The sequence below is a fragment of the Mercenaria mercenaria genome, unplaced genomic scaffold (assembly GCF_021730395.1).
Source record: "Mercenaria mercenaria strain notata unplaced genomic scaffold, MADL_Memer_1 contig_4735, whole genome shotgun sequence".
Taxonomy (NCBI): Eukaryota; Metazoa; Mollusca; class Bivalvia; order Venerida; family Veneridae; genus Mercenaria; species Mercenaria mercenaria.
Genome location: NW_026462986.1, coordinates 55,920 through 65,407, shown reverse-complemented (window position 1 = coordinate 65,407; position 9,488 = coordinate 55,920). Strand labels below are relative to the sequence as shown.

Genomic DNA, 9,488 nt, shown 5'->3' with positions numbered 1-9,488 from the left:
GATCCGGAAAGTTATTTAATGAATGAGCCCATTTAATTCCGTATACAGTTGCAGATATCACGTGATCAGAATATCCTTTATTCATCAAGTCTGTTAAATACAAAGCTACACATACAGGTGATGCTGGTAATGCATGGTCACCTTTAGAAGTTATGAAAGTTTCCCATTTTTTAAAATATGAAAAATACTTGTTTACAGTATTGTCACTTTTCGAATCGACCAGGTTATCCGCCATTTGTGATGCAAGATTCTTCAACACTGGATCACTGATTCCGGCACTCGTCAGCTCATCATGTATCGTCTGCTTCAGTCTCAAGCCTGAATAAAATATAATAATCATGTACTCAAATGTTCTCAAATCTGAAAGCGACAAGGCTAAATTTTAAAGGTCTGCCGTCAAAGACACCGTTTCTCCCTCTTCCTCGTTTTGTCAATATGCCAGGCTGAAACAGGAAAAAATCAGATATAAAATCAGCTTGTTTTATACCGTCAGGAAACAGCACAGGCCAATACGGAGCAGAACGCCAAGCTGGAACAACAAGCGTACAAGTGCATTTCTCTTTTCTGACTTTATTCAGAGTAGCGAGTATCAACCTCGGTGGTGGGACTAGCCAGTTATTTTCACCACTCCATGTGTGTGCAAATGCATCCACTCCTGCTGTACCAGGACACCAGAACCTAGAATTGAATTTCATGCATTTTCTGTTGTAATCATACGCAAAACGATCAAACGAATGTGAGCCCCATTTAACATCGAGTATATCATACACCCAGTCAACGACCGACCAATCGTCACTGTCTGAACACCTACTTAGAAAATCGGCCTCAGAGTTACATGCCCTTGGTATCCAATGAGACACTACTGATATGTCATGTTTGTTGCAATAATCATAAATTTGAACTGAAATATCATGCAATTGTGGCTTTTTGCTACCGATATTCAAAATTGAGCACACATTTTTGTTGTCAGAATTCACAGTAACTCTACGATTTTCTAACGAAGGTACAGTGGAAAACAGAGACCTTCGTACAGCTTCAAGCTCACGCCAGGTGGAGCTTAATCTCTTCTCTGATTCGGACCATGAACCTACGACCTGATTATCGTCAAAACCTTCAATAAAACTTCCAAACCCAGATCCACTGGCGTCAACAAAGACGTTTAAATTATCATTTCCGTCAACAGAGACGTTTGTGTTAATAACACTTTGAGTTTGTTCAAACTGACAAATATTCAATTTTTCTAAATTTTCTTTCCAAAATAACAGTTCACCGAGTGCATCCGAACACACTCTGACCAGGGCATTCCAGCTTGCCCTAGTTTGAACAGCCTGATAAAGTGATCTTGACTTCAATCGGACAACGGTGCCAAATACACACTGCATTGATAATAAATGACCTACTATACATGCTATTTTTCGAACAGGTATTAATACATGACCGCTGCTAATTTTCGAAACAAGTTCGTCTATTAGTTTTTTAGCTCTGTCCAGTCTCTCAATTGTAACACTCAAAATACCCAGTTCCATGTCCCAGTTATAACCTAGCCAAACTAAACGTAGACAAGGCTGCCAGTTGCATTTTTCTTCGGCTAGCAGAAACCCGAAATTTATCAAATCTTGTCTCACAAAGACGCTATCTCTTAAAGCGCATTCATAAGAGTTTGCACCGCCTAATCCGTCATCTAAAAATAACACCACCTTTAGCCCCAAACTGCGCCATTTTTCTACAAGTACCCTTAAAACTTTTGTAAAAATGTAACCAGCTGTAGAAATACCAAATGGTAAAACGTTAAAAACAAAATATCTTTTCTGACTGTTTTCGGACCATGAAAAACCAAGATAAGTACGGTGTGCAAAATGTATCATAATGTGGTGGTAAGCTCCTTTGATATCAAAGGAGAAGATAAAATCACCTTTTTTGAAAATTTGCCTGGCGACGGACTGATCCTCAAAACGACATTTGTACTTATATAAATCCAAATTTATATGCCTGCAGTCAAGAACTAGTCTAGGCTTTCCTACACGATTAATAGCAACTGTCAATGGGTTCACCACTTCCGGAGCAGACTGTACCTCAGAAATACACCCTTTGGCTAACATATTTTTTATCTCAGAAGACACAAACTCTAGATTATCTAAAGCAGACTTGTTATTTCTGATTTCAACAGATGAGGGCATGGTTTTAAATGGCAATTTGTACCCCTGAGCAATAACGTCTAGAATATACTCATTTTTACATGTCTTTTCCCAGTGTGCTAAATTATTCTTCAACCTTCCAACCGGACTTGCTATTTCTCTATTGCTTACCGGACAAGCCACAGACTCGGGCTCAGAGCCCACACTTTTACAACAGTTTGAAAACACTATACGCTTTTTAACAGTATCTGTGTTTTTCATACAAAAAAAATTTACTTATCTGATTAGCATTCCCAGTCTCCGTGCTCTCCACAATGACTTTGCAGTCTGCTCGCCAATGACCAGGCTTGCCGCACCTGAAACAGGAACCAGGTTTCCTCGAGCTATTCCATGTTTGCCTGTTCTGTTATGTAGACTGCCCCGCAGCTGGTGTGCGTTGTACTTCTGGATACGGAAAAAATCGTCTAGACCTGATGCGACGCTCCTGTCTAACTTTTCTATCAGCCTGAAGTTGCGCACGTTGAATCTTCTTTTCATTTTCTTCGTTTTCAGCCAACGGGTGCGTCTCGTACTCCTGAACGACTTTCCAGCCATGTTCAGAGGAGTCTGCCAGCTTTATGCATTTCTGTCTATAATTTAAAATGTCAATACCTTCGACAACTTTTTGACGAGCATTCTCAGCAGCTTCTACCGAAGAATCTCTAGCAGCTTCTTGGATGTAGCCGTCAGCTTGGTGTAATTTATCTAGCACTCTGGCGTTCACCTTGTATTGCTGTTCATGCCCTTTCTTCTTAAAAGTGTAATTACCAGCAGCTGCCAGGTTTTCCTGAATTGCAACGATATGCGACTGCGAAAGCTCTCGCTGTGTAGAATTCATGCGTTGTTCAAAAGTCTGAAACTTCGAATCAATTAGTGCCTCCATCCGAGAAAGAAGTTCATTTTCCCTGGACATATTTTCCGGCTACCACGTGTTCTAAAATTGCTAATAAAATCGAGATGTGAACAGCTCTGAAACGTCTGGTAGAATGACCAATACACGATATAACTTAAACATTCAATATTTCACTACACGCACGAAAAACCCGTGAACAGTTTAACTTACTTATCACTGTAGTGTATACGAACCGTAAAGACAAACGTTTTACGCTATTCTAAACGAAACGCGTAAAACTAGAAATATTGAAACATGTTACACTTAACTATAAAGAAATTATCATAAAACTAAATTGAAGCAGGTAACTATTAAATAGTATGAAATGTAACAAAGCAGAAATACTACAAGATAAGTTTGAAAATGAATGGAAGTAAATCAAAATATAAACATTAAAACTCGTGTAACATGCGTTTAGAATTAATTTCACGTTCATACTCGGTTAGTAGGAGACTGGTTAACCAAGATGCTCATAAGGCTCCGATATATCCTCTTAGCACTCTAGTATCACATATTATAACTGAGTATTGCATAATTATTATCAAAATTTGTTTTCATGTATCAATAAAATATTTTTTTTTGTTTACTTTAAAATTTATGTTTTATATTTCTTTTCTCTGCCTAAAGATGAATACAATTAAAAATTCTGGTCTTCAGATGAAAATATCCAACAGATATTGATATTCTGCATTCGTTAATAATCGCATTCATGGTCAGCTTTTAACGAGAATTTTCGAGAATTCTCCCCCTTAATTTTCTACGTGTTAAAGCTATTCCCTTCAAATTGGATTGCCCCCCTTACATTAGCTAAAGCCGTGTCATTCATGACTCGAATCATTTTTATATCTTTGTTATACATTTTGCATTGATTTTAATAGACTGCTTTGGCCAATACACGGATATAAAGCTCGCATATTACACTATAGAGAGAAACATAACATGTAGGCAGCTTTTTTTTTATATAAATCATGTTGTTTTATAGATTTATATAGAAATATCATTCTTGTAAAGATATAAAACATTTCTGTTAAAACAGCATTATTTCAGCTTATGATATTATGGAATTCATGTTGTCATGTAACTGAAAATGAAAACATTTAAATATTTTCTGTTTGTTTTGTTTTCTTTAGACCAAAAAATGACGCCAAACATTGAAATCCGAGGATTATTTTATAAACGAACTCTCACACAGTATCATAATTTTCCTCGAGAAAAACGAGACTTGTCTGATGATATATGTGCTTCCATTTTGTCCTTCTCCATATAACAGTACTTTTGTTTAACTTTACATGCCTAGACGTTTAATATGATAAATAAAGTCTTAAACTAAACAATAAGGTATTTGACATAGGCAATGGGAAAAGTATTTCCAACGAAAATGTGAAAATAAACTGGAGAAAGGTTAATGCGGAACATATACATGTATTGAAATTTCAGAATATGTTAAATATGACAAAAGACTTGAATGCATATAATATTAAAGATTTTCAAAAACATGATATTGACATGTTATATAAGGTGATAGGCAAATATATTGTACGGTATGGCGAAATATGTTTTCCAAAATTGTTGTATAAGAGTTACTTAAAGCATTATTGGAATACACTTTTATCTCAGCTTCATAGCGCAATGTCAGAGTTGCGGAAACAGTGGTGTGATCAAGGTCGACCTAGAGAACCAGAGACTGAGTGTTTCGTTAAATATAAAGACTCAAAACGTGAATTTAAATTGTATCATAGACACTATGTAAATCAATATATGGTTGGGCTTAATCAAGCGATTGACGAAACGGCAGAACTTGATACTAGGGTATTTTGGAAATTGGTTAACAAACGACGTAAAAGTTCAAATAGTACACCTAGGGCATGCCTGCGCTTAAATGATATAGTGTATAGAGATCAGGAACGCATCACTGAGCAGTGGGGGCTTTACTTTAAAGATCTGTATACGCCAAAAGACAATCAGGATTAACAAATTAAGTAAAAATCAAGGTGGTTTTCAAGCAAAATTAGGATGTTTAATGACTTCATTTATATTAAGGGAAAATTAAGGGAAAATATTTTATACAGCAAAGAGAATCACAGTAAACTGTACGTTTGCTTCTTAGACTCCAAGCAGGCCTTCGATAGAGTCTGGCATGATGCAATTCTTTTTAAACTGATTGAAGCAAACGTTGACCCGACGGCCTTTCTTTCATTTGTCAGTTGTACACGAACAAGACCAGCTGTGTCAGAAGTCACGAATTTAGGTCCGAGTGGTTCTGTGTTGGACAGGGTACGCGTCAAGGCGGGAAGAGTTCATCTTTGCTATATCTTTTATTTATAAATGGGCTTATACAAGAAGTAGAGAACAGTAATTTAGGATTCTCCATATAAATATATGAATATTTCCTCACCGACAGTAGCGGATGATATCATCTTGGTATTAACACAGACAGTTTATTATCCAGTAAAAGTAACATGTATAATGCAAGTGTTAAACTACGTGGTATCATACTCAGTATATCTAACTGTGGTTTAAATGCTTATGAGTTAAATCCAACAACGTTGCATTCCATCTATAGATCAATTGTCATACCGAAAGGGATGTATGGATGTGAGCTTTGGAACAATTATGCTCCGTCTGATCTGCTGCAGCTTGAACGATCACACAGATTTTGTATCAAATATGTTAAACATCTTTCCGTAAATATAAACACTGATTTTGCTTTAAGGGCCATAGGTTCCCATTCTATTGATTGTGAAATTGATTACAGAAAGCTGCAATTTTTAGGACAGTTATGTCGGCTTCCTACACGATACAATGCAAAAGACTTATTTAACAAGAGACTATTCAGCTTTTTAAATTGTGATATGCAAATGCATGGATTTGTACCAGATATATATAAGATATTGCAGAAGTATAATCTTTTAGATTTTTTTGACAGAGTATAGTTTATCGGGTATGTTCTTAAGTAATTATAAGTGGAGAATTATTCTTCGTGCGGCAGTAATTGGTCAAGCAAAATGGAATATGATTTTAAACTTGACTGCAAAATATCCTGACGTTCGGACGGAGTTAACAGTGAACATTGAAAGAAGTTGTGAGTTATGGAAATTAAGTAAGGCCAATCCGGTGTTAGCACCATATTGTACTTCTGTTGTAAATGCCATGGGACTGTTTTATTCTCGCGAATATCTACAAGTGTGTCAAAAGTGTAACAGACTAGTGACTGATTTGCTAACACACAAGATATGTTTTTGTACAGGAAATAATGGCGATAGGCTTAAGCTGTGGCGGTATATTTTTCTTACAAATGGACAAGACTTTTATACTCATTTGATTGTATCAAGCCCAAAAGAGCAGGTCAAAATCTTGTTGTTCGACCTAACCTCTGTATTGGCAACAAATGAACATGTTCAAAATATAAATTATTTGAGGAATGTTTTAATGTCGTTGCACAATATTTTATAGGTATTTTAATATACATGATAAACTGTTATGTAATTGGTAGGATGTGGTAAACTTGCATAAGTTTCTAAAACTCTTGTGTTTCATTTCGGTAAGGGTTTCCATGATGCTGCTTGCAATTTTACAATTGTGTGATTGTAAGCTTATACATTACACAGGGTAATAATGCCCTCATGTGAATGATATAAGGTGAGAACCAGTCTTTAAATAATGGCAAGAATGTCTAAACCTTCATATTACGTTTCGGTAAGGGGTGTGGATGATATTGCCTAGAGTCCATACATACAACATAATGGGTATTATTGTATATTGTTTAATGGTTTATATATGACTTATTATAGATAATGTTGCTCTCAATGTATGTATACAGCAAGTAATATCAAGGTAAAAGATTGTAAAACCGTACTTTTTATAGGCATTCAGTGATATATGTATGAACGAAAGAAACAAAAGATCATTTAGATATATAATGTCTGTAATAGCTTTTAGAAATGTGTAAATATTTGTGTATTTCTGTTTATATATGTTTCTGTATATATGAATGTGCTATGTTTTGTGTATGTAATCTTCATTATAGGAGGATAATAAATAATAATAATAATGTTTTATTTACTGGCCTTTATCCTCAGAGTAAACTACAATGTTTTCCATAGAAACCAAGGAAAGAAAGAATCTATTTAACGAGAGCTGTCCGTAACTTGGACTTTTCTTAGTGCTTGACTCTGAATTAGAGCTTTACCAGTAAAACCTTTATAAAACTTTAACAAAATAATCTAAGTTAAAATGGGTATATTTCTGTCAAAATTCAAATCAGAGTTAAGGGGTTTGTTTCTCCTGGTGTAGGCTTTGATAGCTAATAACTTTTTTAAGTTTCAGGTCAATAGCTTTGGTGGTAACAGATATTTGACTTAATCAAAAACTTAACCAAAACTTCTAAGGTAAAAAAGGACATAACTCTATAAAAATTCAAACCAGAGTTATGGGGATTGTAGTTCCTGGTGTATACTTTGATGGTAGATAGCTATTTTAAGTTTCAAGTCAATAACTTTGATAGTAACAGAGATATTTGACTTTATCAAACAAATTAACCAACGGCGACACTGACGCCGACGCCGACGCTGGGGTAAGTGCAAAAGCTTTACTTTTTCTTCGAAAAGTCGAGCTAATTACGAATCAAGTTTCTATTTTTTCTTATCAGCACTGATGTATGGGTGTCATTGAGATCCGAACTCAGTTTTTTAAAAATTTGTTCTGATTCATCCTGTCTACTTATTTAAAGTGTCTAAGATACTACTGTTTGCAGGTCAAATTGCCCTTTCGCCTTTTCCTAAATCGATAGACTTGTACCTTTACCTCACAAAAGCAGCGATGCTGAAGCTATTTTTGGATCTCGTCTATACAGGTAACTCCGCCTTTCCGATACGAGTAAAAACAAAATCTGAATGAACTTGTTTACATTGGCTGTATGACCGAGAAATGACGATTTAAATACCGTTCGAACGGGTGTTTAACCGGAATGTAACAGATGTACTAGATCTAATTTTCATTTAAATTCAAATGAATCTTGCCACAATGCACACTACATTTAGGTAGCGTGGATGTGGAAAAAGACACTATATTACAGGCCATTTTCTGCCTAAATTTCAGTACCTTTTGCTTTTTTCTTTTAAATAATGTACCTCATGTTTAGTTTTCACAATAATTATGAAACGTGACTGACTCGAGTTGTTGGATTCGCTCATCATTGATTGAAGGGCATAAGTTTGATTCCCGGAACCGACCATGCCTTTTTAGTTGAAAAAAGTCGGCAATTTCTTACGGAATATGTGAGTCTTAGTCTAACTAATTTGGCGAGATCCTAGGAAACAGATGAATTCAAATAAAACTTACATGTATCAAAAGGTAGTCCAAATAGTTGTACTCAAGAGTTGAATATCGTTATACTAGTATTTTGTGACTGGTCAATATCCCCTTTAGGTAGACAACGCAAAATTTCAAAATGCAAAAATGTAAATTCGGTCTACCCGAGGTCTCATTATTTAGACTAATCAAAAGTGGGAGTCAATTCCTCATTAATTTATGTAAAAGTTATCATAATTCCCCTTGACACGATTAACGAACGGTTACACATAAAGTGCAAGCGATAAAACCAATAACTTTACATGACGGTGTGCTGTTATTTAACCTCAGTTTTTTGGTCCTTTTAGAGTAACCGTCACAAATATATTAAAACAAGAGGGCCATGATGGCCCTATATCGCTCACCTGTTATCATTGCACTTGAGGACAAGAAGGTCCTCAGAAAAAATATCTAAGTCCAAAGGACAGGAACAACAAAGGAAAGAAATTTAACCAAAAAGAAAAAAAATTCTTACAAGGTACAGATATGTCAAAATACACCTAAAAATTGGAGGTACCATCCATGTTGTACCACAGAAAAGTGGTCTCGGTTTTTCCCTACGGCCAATAATAAAAAAGTTACTAAAAATAAGCTTTTTATATTAACGTAAAAGGGAAGTAATTAAAAAGAAAATTATTGTAAGTGAACAAAAGAAGGATCTGCCAAATAAATCTGTTGACATAAATGAAATTTCAGATCAGTATCTTCATTAGTTACGGAGATATACCCATTTTAATTTGAAATAAAGGGAGGTAATTTGACATAAAATCAGTCCATAGGTATCTACCCTGATTGGCTCAGTCCAACTCATGACAATAATGAAATTTCAAATAAGTCCTATAAGTACTTACTGATATAAATCCATTTTGACTACAATCAGGGGAGGTAATCAGATATAAAAATAACCTACGATTGGCTCTGATTTGTCATGGAATCCAAGATTTATTGTTGTTGAAGATATTTTGGAAGTTTGTATCAAATAAAACCATAAATGAAGTCTCTATATGCCTGCAAAAGCCAAAAAAGCCAATTTTGGACATTTAAGGGGCCATAACTCTGGAACCCATGATGGA

The 9,488-nt window shown here is 35.3% G+C and overlaps 1 protein-coding gene across 1 annotated transcript; it reads right to left on the bottom strand.

Moving 5' to 3' along the window:
- Window positions 1-196: 196 nt before the first annotated feature.
- Window positions 197-2,396, bottom strand: LOC128554120 (uncharacterized; the record flags this gene model as incomplete). Its single annotated transcript, XM_053535365.1, has 2 exons — window positions 488-2,396; window positions 197-318 (listed from the first exon to the last, which is right to left on the bottom strand). Coding segments are annotated over exons 1-2 (2,031 nt in total), but the record flags the coding sequence as incomplete, so codon positions are not given.
- Window positions 2,397-9,488: the final 7,092 nt, after the last annotated feature.